Source organism: Canis lupus, chromosome 28, assembly GCF_003254725.2.
Source record: "Canis lupus dingo isolate Sandy chromosome 28, ASM325472v2, whole genome shotgun sequence".
Lineage (NCBI taxonomy): Eukaryota > Metazoa > Chordata > Mammalia > Carnivora > Canidae > Canis > Canis lupus.
In genome coordinates, this window is record NC_064270.1 from 16,168,948 (window position 1) to 16,184,804 (window position 15,857).

A 15,857-nucleotide genomic window follows, 5' to 3' on the forward strand; every position below is an offset into this window, starting at 1 on the left:
CAGAGCACTAGCACCCTCCCGGCTCTGCGCACCGCCCCCCACCTCCGAGCCCCCCGCCGCCAGGCCTCGCGCGGCCCCGGCAGCGAACACAGGGGCTCTTCATGCCCACAGAGACCGGCATTCCGGGGGCAGAGGACGTGTGGGCCGTGAGGGCCTCAGACAAAGAGGCCTTTTGGTCGAACCACCGTGGCATCTTTATTTAACAGAGAGCCCCGAAGGGAGCCGCGTTGAGGGCTCATCCTGATCTCAGGCTGAGAGGGGCTCTCGGCTCAGGGAGCTTCCATCAGCGCTGCCGCCAAGCCCAGCTCCGGCCAAAATCATCTGGCAGGCGAGCGAGATGCCGAGCTGTCGGCCCCCGAGGCCTGGGCCGGTGATGACTGCCAGAGCCGGGGAACCCCCAAATCCAGCCATTCTGCGAGGAGCAGGTGGGGGCCATACACGGGTATTTTCAAGGATACCCAGGCCTCAAACTCTGCCAGTGGACATTCAGGATTTCTGCTGTGTGTGTGGGGGGGGTGGGGGGGGGCGGGAGGGGGGGGAAGGTTAAGTCAGGGCCTCAGGCCAGCCAGACACAGGTTCAAGTGTTGGCTCTAGCATTCATGGGCTGTGTGACGCTGGAGGCATTGCTTGCCCTCTCTGAGCTCAGTACGATGGGTTTGATATGGCTATGGCACCCATCTGTTAGGAGGCTAAGTGAGATCAGGGCGAGGAGGAGCCTAGCACGGTGCCTGGCACTGAGCAAACACTCCAGAAATTTTAGTTGTGCTATTGTCTTCATTGCCATTATTACTAGAAAGAACACAGGGATGGGAGTCAGCAGACCTCAATTCTAATTCCAATCCAGCCCTTATATACTTGCTACATGACCTTGGGCAACTCACCTCACCTCTCTGGTTGCCATTCCTTCTAGGATAAAGTAGACTAGCTCTGGAATCTCACACTATCTCATAGAACACCTGTTTGATGAGGTAAAATGAGTTCTGTAGGCACATGTGACATGAGGCCTTGTAGATGCCCACCTTGGTCTTGGAGATCACCATGTTCATTAGTATAGCCAAGGCTCTGAGAAGCCCTGCAGGGAAGAAACCTATAGAGCTTTGTTTAGGTCAGCATTTATTAATAATCATGACATGCTGGGGGATTGGCTCATTTAGTCATCATAGTAACATCACATACTTATCTATAGGGTATGACTATGATTCCAATTTTACACAAGAAGCAAATAAAGCATAGAGAGGTTAAGCAATTTCCCAAGGCCACACAGCCAGTAAGCAAGATTTTCAATTAGGCCATCTGAGTCCAGAGTCTGAGCTCCATCTGATCTACTGGTCTGTACTGCCTCCACCACTACCCACAGCTCTCTGATTATGGAGCAGGTCCTCCAACAATTCCTACTGACAGCCCATGGAACACAGCTGGAACAAATCCAGGCTACAGACATTCTGAGACTTCTTCCAGCTCTGAACAGTCCATGGCTTCAGCATTGCAAACAGCACCATCATTAGTGAGCTCAGTGTCTGACCGATCATCATTCGATCTGACTGAGCCTTGTGATTCAGGTTAGGTGGGAAGAGCTGGAATGAGCATGACCTCATAGTCCTCAGCATCTAGGGAGGGGGCACTACTGCCCTGTGGATCTGCTTACAGTATGCAGGCCCCTGTCCCATGTCAGCTGAGCTGAATCCCTTTCTGACCCTGCCATTCTGTGGTCTAGGTGGCCCGTGAGCTGGCTCAGAGCAGATCTGGAGAAATAAGGAAAGAGAAGAAAGGAGCTGAGGGCAGTGGGTGCCTAGGGCCAGGGGAGACTGGTGAAGAGGAGCCAAAGAGCCACTCAGGTTTGCCATCAGCCAGTCCTTCCAGTGCACCCCTCCTCTCCACCCGGCCCCGAGTCCTAAACTAGCCTAAAGTCTCTAGCTCCTGGCCTGCCCCATGCCACTTTCTGGGAGCCAGTTACATGGACTACCATTTGCACAGTGCCATCATTCTAGAAGATGCAGATTCGGATAAGAGAGAAGGTAGCTGCACTGTGTGCCTCTGAGACCTCCACCCAGATGTGGCTGGCACAAGCCTGGCTGTCCAAGTGCAGTGGCATGGGAGGGGGCCCCAGGCGTCTCAGACCTTCTTTGAAATGACCTCAGACCTTCTTTGAAACGACCCCCCTCCACGAAGCCTGTCACTCTGCATTAGGTCTGCCAAGGACAAAAAAGTTTTACATTTGGCAAAACAACTGCGGGCATCCTGCTCTTTCCACGGGATCAAACATTTTCCTCATTTTAGGAACATCATTTTGATTTCTAATCAATGGAAATCTTCAGGGTAAAAGCCTAGCAGCTTAGGGTGAGGTGGGGGCGTGGCACAGTGAGCTGGAATTCCGCCCATCTGGTCGTCCACTCTCTGCCCCATCCCCACCCTAGATTTGCTTCTGGCCGGCCTGGGCTGTTCTTCTCAGATCCCTATATCTAGGAAGCTGGGGGTTCAGGGAACTTCTATAAATCAGTATTTCAAACACAAGAATTCTCTTTTTGAAGGATGTAGCTGCAAATCCTTTTGAAATGGAAATAGTGTCTCATTCGTAGCAGCAAGTTAAGCCAATTCACAAGGGATCCTAGTACATTGGAGCTTTTGGAACATGTCACCCTCCTGGGAGGTGTCCTCTGCTTATGTGTGATCTTTGCATCTTGTCAGCAGGTACTGGCTAGACACCCACATGAGGCCAGGCTTCCTGCTTGTTACTGAAGACACAAAGATAACAGATGTAGCCCTCAAGGAGCTCCTGGTGTGAGAAGATGGACACACAGCAACAATCCTATGGGAGACAGGTGTGCTGCACAGAGGCATGCAGTTTTCTGGGGAGCAGAACACCAAGTGTGGTCAGCTTTCCCTGGGGAGTCAGGGGGCTTCTAGGAGAGGCATTGTGGGAGCTGAATGCATCCCCAGGAAAAGGACAAGCAAGCATAGGCTAAGGGACTCTGGCTAGTTGGGAACAGCTGTACTTCTGTTGACTGGATTGTAGGGCCTGAGGAGCACTGGGAATGAGCCCACAGAGGGCCCAGCCAAGCCCCTCAGAGGTTCTTGTGGTCAATCGGCTCTTCTGAGGGTCTTTAAGGAGGAAAGGGACACAATCAGCTTTATCTCAGGCTAGAAATCCTTTTCATGGGTCTATGTGGACTAATGGAGATGGAGAGATCCTACCAGTTGGGTTCCCCCAGAGAACCAGCCCACTTGGGAGGCATGAATGGATCAGTCTTCGCACTCTGCCTCAGTTTCCCCATCAGCAACACCCCTGGCCCAGGCCAGCCCTTCAAATTCAGGCCACAAGAACAGTTAATCTCCCTGTATCCAGGCCTGAGTATAACAGGAGGCTGTGGTGCTTCTTCAAGGAGTGTGTTTCGGTTGGGACATGAACCTTTCTCCTTATTACAGTGATAGCCAACGATGGACGACGCGTGGTGGGAGATGCCTAGAACCACTACCCCAAAACAGTGTCAGTTTTCGATTCTGGGAAGTGGGGATAAAAATGAAGGAGTCCGAGAGATGTGGAGGGATGGGGGTGGGGGGAGATCCTTACCTCTTCAGGGATGACCCCCCTTCCCCAGTCTGACTACAACCAGCCCCTCCTCCCTCCCACAAAGAAAGCCATTGATCCTGAAAAGCAAGTTTATCTCAGAGAGCAGAATAATAGAAGCAAACTCAGCTTTTTTTGGGGGGGGGGGAAAGAAAAAGATTCTAGTTGCACCCACCAGGAAATGGAGACTTGTGTAAACGTCATTACCCATGGCAAAGGGTGAGTTGATCATTCTCACTCTCTCTCACTGCCCCCCACCCCACCCTGCCCCGGAATATTTATTTTATCCCATAGACAAACACTGCAAACATGTATTTCACATACGGGAAAAGGGTAAATGGAGTCACTTACAAAACTGTTGGTCCGAGCCCCTAAAGTATAGCTCACGCTTGTTAGTGAGATGAAAGTCTTTGACTTTTTGAGGCCACAGAACCATTAAATATTAACCGCATAACCAAGTTGCCCATTAAATTAATTTATGGAGTTAAAGAAATGCCTTTGGAACCCCTCTTGATAGACACCCAGCCCTCAAGTGCCACATAAAACAATCACCCGGCTGGTGCTCGGTAAATTTTCCGTGACGCTCCTCCAATCTGCTCCATATATGTTTAAAATTAACACTGAGATTTGGGCTGTGAAACCTCCTTTGGGCAGAGGGACTGGCTGGCCAGCGAGGGCAGGGAGCCCGAAGTCTGGGGAGGTCTACTGCATGGTCAGACTTTCCACGTCTGAGTCCTGGCAGAGCTGCTGGCTGCTGTGTGCAGAGCCAGCTTCACAATTTTGGGTACATCTGAATCCCTAGCAAATCCCAGGCTGGGAGTCCACATTGTCTAGCAGTCCAAGCAAGATGTTGGCCAGCCAAGCAGAGCTGCATATGCAGGGTACTGGAAATAAAAATCCCAGAGGTTCTCAGCAGTGTGTTCAAAGACAGACACGGACCAGGGAAGGGCTGGCTATGGAGCAGACTGTACCTGGCACTGACTATGGAATTCACTGAGGGGCCCTGGGATGTTGAGTGAAGCTTTGATCCTGAGTGGCCACAGATTGGACAACTGGGAGGCAGAGCTGTGAAGTGCAATTCGGGGTGGTGGGGGGGCCCAAGGGTTGTTTCTGGCTTATCCCTAATGACTGTTCCAAGGTCATTCCAAGGTCTCAGACAATCAGACAACAGATCCTAGTGTTCTAGCTCAGCAGAACTAAAGGTCACTTATGCACTGACCTGCCCCCCCTGCCATTCTCAGAGTAAATTACAGCCTGTGAGATGGCTGGCTACTCGCTGAACCCCTGACATAGCTCCTTGTTGCCTGGCTCTGAGCAGCTCTTGTCTTTGCTAATCAGGTTAGGAGACCCTGCCTCTTGCAGACCCCGCTCACTCGAATGGCACCCCTGGCCACCAGCAGCACCATCAGGGCCCCAGAGCCCCCCTGAATCTCATCCTGATTCAGGGGTCCTGTTCAAAGCCTGATCCCAGGAGATAAGATGTTATCAGTTTCCTCCTCCTCCGGATGCACACACCAACTGCAGATGCCTTGGGCTCCACCAGCTCCAGGAGGCAGGAGGCGGGAGGCGAGCTTGTGAGCCATAAATCCCCAGCTGGGCGAGGCCTCCCCTGCCCTATGCCCCCTCCTCCATTGGCTGTGCCCATTTATTTAACTTCTTGGGAAAGGAATGAAGAGAAACAAAAGCTCAGGCGGCAGCCATCAATTGGCCTCCAAATGGCAAATGCCCTTTAAAGAGAAAGATGAATATTGATCTAAAGAAGAGGAGCTTCTCCTGTAGGGGAATTAATCATCAGGAATTCTTTTTAGGTTAAGGCAGAAAATGTGACCAAGTATAACCAGCAAGTCACAAAATTGCAACTTGGGTTAATGGAGACTAATTGGGAGCGCTGGAGTGCTCGCCTGGCTTCCTATGGGCTTGGGAACACCAGTTAGTACATTTAGCAACTTGATTCTTATTTAAACATTGTTATTGCTAAACTCAGTGTTTCTGAATCATAAAGTATTAGTGCATAAAGGAACCCTGTACCAACAACGCTATGGAAGGACAGAGTATTTCAGAAGTGACAAACACTATGACACACACTCTCGGGCTCAGCCCCCTTCATGAGCCCTGCAAGGGAGTGGTCTTTACCCTGTTTTACAGATTAAGGATGCTGGGGCTCAGGGAGGTAGAGAGCTTGCCCAGAGGTACAGAGCTAGTGAGGAGCAATGGGATTTGATCCCAGCTCTTTCCACTCAAATACCAACACTTGCAACCAAAGACAATCCAGCACTTGCCTATCCTCAAGAGTCTTGAGTCAGACTCCACGATGGGTTTTATTTAACTAAGAAATCCCATCTCCATGAAAGCCAGTGGTAACATTAAACTATTTATGCCTAGCAGTAATAATAATCAAAAGCTGGCATCCACTGAATGCCTCCTCTGGCCCAGATGCTGTGCTGGTGCCTGGCCTCTGTAAGTTCCTTCTATCTCCACGACTACCCTCTGTGGAGCTACTATTTTTCCATTATACAGATGTGGAAACTGAGGCTCTGGGAAGTGAGGGTTTTGAACCGAGGCAGCCCAGCCATCCAGAGGCCATGTGCCACAGCCACTGATGTGGGAGCCTGTCATTTTCACTGCAGGGTCCTGGGCTCTAGTCAAAGTGGAAAGACAAATGGGCTCTGCTTCATGACATCGCTGTCAGTATCCCATCTCTTCTTGGGTATTGGCTGTTTTCATGCACCTGTGCACACGCACCCGTGTGCATGCGTGTAAGTGTGAGCACTTGCATGGATAAAGATATGTACATAAACGTCTGTAACCATCAGGACTTCTGTGGATAAACAAATATACATTTCAGAGGTTTCAGATGCTACTGAACTCAGAATTGATTCCAACAATGTCCCAAAAGGAATTTAAACAAACAGCTCTCCTGTGTCCAGCAAAATGTCACCTACAGAATATCCCGTCTACAGGAGATCTTAACCCAGCTCCCAAGCTGCTGAAAGGGATTTCAAATAGCGTTTTGTAAACACTGACATGTCCCAAAAGAGGGAAAGCCTCAGCTGTGATCCCAAGACCCTTGTGCCCCAGAGGGGGGCGCAGTCACGAGTGACCCCTCCCTGAGGGCCACTCCTACCCATCGCTCTGAATAGGAAATGCCAGGCGTCAGGATGCACCTCGTAGACTGCAGCAGACGGTTTTTCAGACGGCCCTCCTTCACAGACAGACAGACTCTGGCAGATGGACAGCCCCTCCCCCTCCTCCAGACACACCCTTACCCGGCAGTACTCGTCGATGGGCTTCAGCCTCTTCACAGCTACATCCCGGATGTGGCTTCTCCGGAAGAGGATCTTGCCTGGAAGAGAGATGCTTGTGAGCTGAGTGATTCTGCAGAAAGCTGCCATGGGACCTGGGCCTCCTACCCTCTCATTCCCCTCTCCCTCAGCTTCTCAGCGATTTAGTTGGCCACCAAGTGCCACCATCTCTGCCCATTGAAGAAAACAAGAAAGGAGCAGTCACCTCTGCCAGGGGGCAGGAGGCGCCCAAGGCTGAAGGTCCAGGATCTCTGGGGCACAGGAGAGGCCCCAGAGGCTGCCATCTTGGCCAGATCACCTTGTCTGGGTCTAATGGCAGGATCGATGCCCTGACGTGGGCGCGGCTCCCAAGTGACCTCACAAATAATACAAAGGATGGCCCAACCCACACGCTGCGTTTTGTTTTCAGGCCCTTCCCTCCTTGAGAAATCGGCATTCGCTCCTGCCAGCCAGGCAGGAATTCCTATTCTTAGTTTTAGGTGGGTGGCGATTTCCAGGGCGGGCACAGGCCAACGCCAAGGGAGCATGGCTGCCCCAGCCTGACTTTTCTCTAGCCTCTCTGCGCACACAGCCTCCAGCAATGCAGGCCGCCATGCAGATGGGCTGGTGCACCCCTCTGCAGGTGTGGGTGAGGCTTAAAGGAATTGCCAGCCCCTCAAACCTTCCCAGCGGGCTCTTTTCAGCTAGCTGAGTTCGATTTTAACAACTAGATCAATGCATAGTCCTTTTCAGCCCATTCAGTTTAGACTCTGAACTCCTTGGTCTGACTTTCAAGTCCTAACACAGCTGACATTTCTGTGCCTCATGGTCATCGGTGTCTAAGTCAATGTCCCTTTTTTGGAAGGCCTTCCTTGATTGGCCATACTGGGAGTAATCTCCGTCTTTCTAGAACATCCACACACTTTGTCCATTCCTAAGGCATGTGCCCCATTCTGCTGTGTGTTACAAATATTTGACAGCCTCCTTCCATCAGGGGGCTGACACATCTTAGAACCCACATAGCTTGACAAGTGAAGTGCTCACCCTATAGCTGTAATAGGCATCTGCTGTCCAAGTCTGCCTGATTTCCCTCTGGAGAGTCTTCTTCCTCCATTCCCAATCGTTGTGGTTCAAAGGGGCTAACCATACTCCCTGGCAAGAAGAGTAGGCACGTGACCCAGCCCAGCCAACCAGAGTCACTGCAATTGGCTCAGAGATGGGCACGTGATCTGGGCCAATGAGGGTCAGCCCTGAGACTTCTACTGGAGCCTTCTCTCTCTCAGAGTTGCTAAGCTGGCAGGATGAAAGCCTGAAACTTCTTAAGTGGCCATCTTTATCATTGCCTGAGAAGGAAACCTACTGAAAGGATCAGTGCCTGGAACATAGTAGGTACTCCATAAATGCTTCCTGAATGGTTGAAAAGCAGAGCAAAGAGATGATGAAGGGCAGATTATTTTGACATCATTTGAGCAGCTGGATATAGCTGTTCTGAACCCAGGGTCTACCTGATACTTTTCACATGTATAAATAATCAATTATTTTATTTAAACTAGTTGGAAATGGATTTTTATCACTTGCATTAAAGGAGATCTAATGAAGATAATTGCCATTGTGTGTGAACAAATATGTAGACTGCATGTCAATTCACTTGAGCTTCTTCTATGGAGGCTCTAGGGAGGTACTAAGCATTGTCTTGGTTTAGGTTGTTTCCCAGAAGCAGATGGAGAGATGAGGTGTGTAAGTGGTTTATTTGGGAGCTGTTCTTGGAAGACTCCAGAGGGGGGAGTGGAAAGGAAGGCAGGGAAGGGAAGGAAGTATTACCAAGCTAGTTAATCACTATGAGGAACCACAGCTCAGGTCCACTGGGGAAATCCAGAGGACAAAATGGACAATCCCTCAGCAGTATGCCGGCTGAGGGCGAGGAGCATTTATCACCAGCTCCCAGCTTGTGAACATCTGAGAGCATCACATCCCTGGTACTTGCAGCCGCGTATGTTCCCGAGGCTAGAACAAAGCCCCCGGCTGTTTCCATGAGCAGCCTTTGGAGACAGAGGTGAAGCGTAGGGGACCTGGGAGGGGGCAGTGGTGCTGAAAGCAGCTGCTATAGCCTGAGCTCCCTGTCACCTCGGGTACTGGTCACCAGCCCTCCCCTGGTCACACCGCAGAGCAGCTAACTTGTCCTGTCCTGTGCGTGACTTGCTTTCCATCCTGCCTGCCATCTCCCCACATCAGGTATGACCAGCTCCTTCCTCCCCTTGCAGCACAAGGCTTTGCAGACAGCAGGCGCCCCCTCGGTACTCGCCGCCCATTCGCTCTCCGCTCCCGGACTGTCCCTCAAGCTGGCTTTCCTCCCCTCCTCTCTGAAGCCGGGCAGACGGGCCATCTCCCCGTCAGAGGCACGATACTCTGCAGACTGGACAATGTCATCAAGATAAATCATCTCTGCCACGTGTGTTCCTTTTGAAAGGAGATAAAACATGATTTATCAGGACACTGGAGATGGCCCCTTTTCCTTGGGGAAGATGTCACAGATTTGGTATTCCTGGCCTCTTCACCTCCTACCCTTTTTTGGGTGCCTGTCACCTCGCTGCCAGCACGCGGCGAGTGCAAACGCGTACAGCCATGGGGACGGCGTGTCAGATAAGCCCGCAGCAGGAGGAGACCCGCTCTTGGGACTGACAAAATGACAGGCAGCCCTGGGTGGCCTTCCTGAGCCCTCTGCCTCAGCCTCATCCAGCAGGAGCTGGAGTCTGCTCCGGCCCAGGGATGCCTGTGGCCATGCGCTATCGCACAGAACCTGGAGCCCTCGTCTGAGCAGCGCAGGAAACTGAAGGAGAGACCACAGCAGGGCCCCAGGCCCACGGACCTGGCTCTGCTATGCATTCCCCTTGAAAGGAGATGAAACATGACTTATCCATTCTCCAAAAATAGCACTCCTGCCCTCGCTAGTCGTGCCAAGGGACAAACAGGAAAGGAGGCAGATGGGAGACAAACTGCCTCCCTCTCCAGCACCCCTATCTCAAGGCTGGCCCAGCCTCTGAGTCTTGTGTCCCCAAGATGTGGGTATAGACACCTAGATCACATAAGACCTGATCCCGTTACAGGTACAACCAGCAGAAAATAAATAGTAAAGGGACAATCAAAACCTCCATAAGGTTCTGAAGGCAGGGAGAAGGGAGGGATGGGGTTGGCTGAGGTGGGGAGATGGGCGGGAGATCCTCACCCACACTGGTCTGGCACCTGCACCTTGCCCCTTTGCCCTCCCCCACCCCCTGCAAGTGAGGCCACCCTGCCTCTGCACTGGACACCTTCCACCCCCTCCACTGGGCTCGGGCGGCTGCTGCTCAGGTGCAAAGTCAGAGGTACAAGCCATTGCCCAGCTGATTTTTTTGCAATCCCAATAGGGCTTCTCTCCTTGCCACTGAAACCCTGACAGGAGCAACATTTTCTTTTCTTGGGGCTTTGGCACAGGCAGCGGAGGGTAGGAAGGGGAAGGAGGGAGGGAAGATCTGGAAAGGATTCTACAGTCTTGACTTCTCTGTGAGGAATCCAAACCGCACTCGGAAAGCCAAACCAGTGACCGTATTAAAAGGGAGAGAGAAAAAGAGGAGGAGGAGGAGGAAAATCCCCATTAAGGAAGCCGAGACCACAGGGCATTAAAGGCCTCTTGTGTATGTAATTCAGCCCGTTCAGAGCTCCTGTCAGAGTCTTCAAAGCCATGCAGATGCTGCCCCAGAAATACGATAAGCATCATAAAGAAGATTACACACGGGGCATGAAACAGACCTCAGGACATAACTCATTCCTGAAAGTGGAGAAGAAAGCTGTCAGGCCTGACAGGGCCCAAGCACATAAGTGTAGGTCCCTCTTGCTGCTGTTCTGGGTTGGGCTCAGTTGGGGGGACCAGCAGAAGGAGCAGAGACCTCAGCAGAAGTCCTGGGTTCAAGTCCTGCCGGGGCCACAGGTTATCTGGGGGACCCTGAAGCACGTTCCTCCTCCACTGTGGCCTCTGCATTCTAACCTGGAGATGGACGGGCAGGGTCTCCATGGCTGCTCACCCCAGAGGTCTTAAAATGTATACAGTGAGGGCAGTGGGATTGAGAGGAGAAGAGGAGGAGTGGGACAACCAGTAATAGTAGCCAAGGAGCAAGACAAACAGTAATAGTAGCCAAGGCTTACTATGTGCTGGGCATATGCTAAGAGCTAGGAGGTTTCCTTTGGATTCTCTTGCTTAATCCTCATGACTTTGAAGCAAGTATTTTTTTTCTTAAATATTTTATTTATTTAAAAAATATTTTATTTATTTATTTGACAGAGGGAGAAAGAGAGCATGCACAAGCAGGGGGAGTGGCAGAGGGAGAAGGAGAAGCAGGCTCCCCACACAGGGCTCACCAGGACCCCAAGATCAATGACTCAAGCCGAAGGCAGACACTCAACCACATGAGCCACTCAGACGCCTCAAAGCCAGTACTTTTATTCTCCCTACTTTGCACAGGATGTGGTTACTCAGAGGGGACTGGTCCAAAGTCACACAGCTATTAAGTGGCTGAGTTAATATTTCAAGCTGGAATTTTGGAGCTCACATAGTAAGGGGGAGAAAGAAGGCAACAAATCCAGAGTTCTTTGGGGTCCAATCAAGTAAGGCCTTGATGAGAGCGCCATGGTGAGGACTTAGGATTTTATTCTGTGTGTGATGGGAGCATTATTAACATCTCCATGCTAGGTGCTATGCTGTGGTCTGGGGAACGGATGTCTTGGGGGCTGGCTGAGAACTGTGCAAGCAATAACCATGGACAGTGGGATATGCCATGGTACACCATATACAAGCGGTGCTCCTGAGGTCTCTGCCTATAAGATACAAGTGAATCGGTGGATGGAGCAACAAAGTGGGAAAGAGACAGGACCCAGCATCTAGTGAACTTTGGAAAGAAAAGAGCTCCCTAAAACAGCAAACCCCCCTGTCCTGCCTGTCCCCTACCCCTGCTCTGGTTGGGCAGGGGTCAGCCACAAGTCGGTGGGCACTGCCTGGCAGAGGTCAATCTTTGTCCCAACCCCCAGAGTGGCCTGACATTCTCACGGAGAGTGTCCACTCTGGACCCAGACATGCAAATGGGGCCTTGACTCATGAAGATCCCCATGCTTAGGTGGCAGAGGTATTTCTTCTTCCTGCCCAAGATACCAGGCACATCATGTGGCATCTCAGTGGTACCTGATGGGTGTTCGTAATTGGCATTTGCTTAAGAGAATGAATTGTTTCAAGAAGATGAGAGATGAGGACATGGCTCTTTCTCATTGATACAGAGAAGTGGATAAAAAAGGCAGAAACTTCTGAAAGCAGTTAGACCTCTGGGCCAGCCAGCAGCCCTGGCCAGCTTCCAGGGTCCTCCTTATGAAATATATCCATGGGGGTTCCTCAAGCAGGAGACAAGGGAAGAGTAGAAACACCAGACACAGCACCACTAGTCAGGGAGTCCCCCACCCCAGTGTGAAGAGTCCGCAGCAATTTCTACAAACCTGGTACACGTTTTTACCGATGGGCAAGCACAAATTGCACGGGGGGGCGCGGGGTGGTGATAAGAGGGCACTGGCTAATAGGAAAGGACTAGCCTCGGGGCCTCTTGTGGTCTGCTCAAGCTGACCTATTCTTGGCAGCCTCTCCCCTTGAAGTCTGCTGTACGCATGCATGCATGTATACTTCCTCGAATAATCTCCCTTCCCTTGCTTTTTCTGCCATCTGGAGTGCCATCCATCCATCATCACTCTCTTGATGCTCCAGGTGCCAAGGACACCACAGAGGACAAGACATATGAGGGCCCTGCTCTCAAGGAGTTTACATTTGAACTGGGGAGGGGATATGCATGAAAGGGATACAGTATACAATTTTCATATCTAGTAAGTAGTTTGGTTACGCATATGTATCTCTCTCTACCTCTAAAAGAGAATAAAACAGGGTAATGGGAAGGGGCATGACTGAGATGGGGGTGGTGGTGAGAATTCAGCTAGCAGTCAGGGAAGTTTGGTGGAGAATCTGAGGTGGGGGGAGCCAGTTATGCAAAGCTCTGGGGCACGAATGCTCAGCCAGAGGCAACCAACAGCGATACTCAAAGACAGAAAAGAAGCCATGTAGCAGTCTTGAAAGCCATCAAAAGGAGTTTGGTTTTCTTTAAAGCACTTGGGCCTCCTTCCCCATCCCAAGGCCTCTTTCATGAAACCTTCCTTGATTGCCTGCATCGCCCTCCTTTGCTGGCCTCCAGGACCCTCTGGCAGTCGTCCCACTCTCATCCATCTCCTGCTGTCCCAGAGAATTTGTCAGGGAGCCATAATCCCAGGGCCCCCTCTTACCTTCCTAGAGCCCTCCCACCCCCACGATGTCTAGGCCTCCCAGGGCACAGATGCTCTCAACCCTCTCCCTTCAGTACAGCCCAGAGGCCCTGGAGTGTCACAGGGGACTGGCCTAAGAAAAAGGGGAGGCCACAGCAGGGCCTGGATGCCCCAGACACCATGGTGCAGAGACATTGTCTTCCACGGGCAACACCCCTCCCCATCTAGTTGGATCTGACGACAAAAAGGGAAGGGAGTGCATTAGTCTCCCAGGGCAGCTATAACAAATTGCCACGAAGTTACTAGCCTAAAACAACAGGAATTTGTTCTCTCCAATTCTGAGACCAGAAGTCTGAAAGCATCGGCAAGGCTGTGCTCCCTCTGTAGGCTTTAGGACACATCCATCCTTGACTTTTTTTTTTTTTTTAATATTTTATTTATTTATTTATTCATGAGAAACACAGAAAGAGAGGCAGAGACAGGCAGAGGGAGGAGGCTCCTTGCAGGGAGCCCGATGTGGGACTCGATCCCAGGACCCTGGGATCACGACCTGAGCTGAAGGCAGATGCTCAACCGCTGAGCCACCTAGACGTCCCTCATCCTTGACTCTTACAGCTTCTGGTGGCCCTCTGCCTTTCTCCTACAAGGACACCTGTTTTTAGGTTCATGCCCATCCTAAATTCAGGATGATCTCATCTCCAGATCCTTAATTACATTTACAAAGACTCTTTTTCCATGAGGTCAAATGCACAGGTTCGGGGATTAGGATGTGGACATATCTTTTTTGGGGGGTTCACTATTCAACCCACTACATGGGGTCATGGGAGCGTCCATAGCACTGGCCTGACACATGAGTCTTATATCCGTAAATGGACTGCAGTTGTCCTGAGGGCAGGGATGACTTTCTATACTCCTTTTTTGTCCCCGGCAATCCCTGGCCCAGAGCTGGGTGCACTGAATGTGGGTGCTGCCTGATGCCCTCAGGAGGGTCCAAGGATGGTCTGGAGAGTGCATCAAGGGTCTGTAGGGCCCAACAGGGGACAGGCAAGCTGTGTGGATCAGAGAGCAAGTAAGTGGAAAGGGGGGGGGTCCTCTCTGGCTCTGCTGGTTGATGTGGCCCCCAGGAGAGCCCCTTCTTTGCCAAACCAACTTGCGAAGGTGCGAAGGTAACTAGAGGAACTAACTCCCCCACCCTTGCAAAAAATGACAGGCATGTATGCTCATCATGTGTGCTATGGTCTGAATGTCTGAGTCCCTCAAAATTCATGTTAGAATCCTAATACCTACTGTGATGGTACCGGGGTGGGGCTTTGTGAGGGGTGAGGTGGTACGGGAGGTGGAGCCCTCACAAATGGGATTAGTGCTGTTATTTAAAGACAGCCCACAGAGCTCCCTAAAACCTCCATCATGTGAGGATACAGTGAGAAATCTGCAACCAGAAAGAAGACCTCCCTGACCATGCTGGCACCCTGATCTCAGACTTCCAGCTTCCAGAATTGTCGGAAATAAATTTCCGTTGTTTATCAGCCACCCAGTCTGTGTTTTCTTTTGTTATAGCAGCCTGGCCAGACTAAGACAGTGATAAAGACAGGGGTAATGCCTGCGGAGAATTAAAGGAATACTTAACTTCCACCCCCACAGCTCTGGCTCAGAGTCTAGCACGGCAGGCATCTGTGGCACGGTGCCCTGAGTTTCTTTGGAGGGACAATCCCTCCTTCCTTCTCTGTCTGTCTGGTTTCAGTGGGGCTCATCTCACCCCTAACTCCTGGCATTACCAATCGGTATGGCCCGGCCATGGGCAGGTGACCCAAGTTGGTCGGAGGAGAATCAGCCTGGAACCTTTGCTGGAACCCCCAGAAAGAGAAGTACTCTTTCTACAGGGGCTGCTAACTCATACACTGTATACCACAGTGAATTTGGAAGTATCTTTGCAAATCTCTTTCACTACGTGGGGTAAGCTTGTCTAAGTGGCAGAAGAAGAAAGCAAAGCTATGAACTAGAGGGACACACGATTTGTTCACCTGCTTGCAGCCGTGCCTGAAACCATTACTCCTGAAGTTTCCAGTTGCGTGAGCCAATATATTTCCCTGATTTTTCTTAAACCAGATTGAGGTGCGTCTAGTCCTTGTCACCTATAACCTATAGGTTCCTGACTAGTACACCTGGCCCTGTCATTTACTGTTGTGTAGGACAAGTCACAACGTATTTGAATCTCAATTTCCTCAAACTGCAAAATGGGCGTAGTAATGCCTAATTCAAAGAGTGACTGTGAGGCGTCAATGAACTCATGTACAAAATCATTGAATACATAGCCCAGCCCATAATAAACGCTGAGCAAATGGGATCTCTTATGAGCTGAGCTGACAGTTCCAGGTCAAATAGGTGGGGTAGCCTGGAGGTGGGGGTAAGTCTTGGCCCCACCCACCTGCTCCCTGGCTAGGTGGGATCTGAGCACTCTAGTGTATCCTCGGCACCTTCTATCTTCTATCTTCCCCACTCAAGGCCAAACACTAGCTCCCTTCACCCTGTAACCGCCTTTCCGGATTCAAACCCCAGCCCCCTAAAAACACCATCTCCCACACAGCTCCCATTTCACTCCTTTGGGACGCTCTTCCCATCAGCTCAATTCAAAGAGCAGAGAACAGAACACAGAGGAGATGCAGCGATTACTCACTCCATCCACCCACCTG

At 51.1% G+C, this 15,857-nt stretch overlaps 1 protein-coding gene across 7 annotated transcripts in view; it reads right to left on the reverse strand.

Moving 5' to 3' along the window:
• SH3PXD2A (SH3 and PX domains 2A) overlaps positions 1 to 15,857 on the reverse strand; it is a 235,288-nt gene that overhangs the window by 107,125 nt on the left and 112,306 nt on the right. For 6 of the 7 annotated variants that reach the window (XM_025467099.3, XM_025467100.3, XM_025467098.3 and 3 more), the window contains one exon: positions 6,832 to 6,908. In XM_025467099.3, coding sequence (XP_025322884.1) covers positions 6,832 to 6,908 — 77 coding nt within the window. Of the gene's footprint in view, positions 1 to 6,831; positions 6,909 to 7,072; positions 7,092 to 15,857 lie in introns of those variants that run through there. The other variant, XM_049103196.1, reaches the window with a different exon arrangement.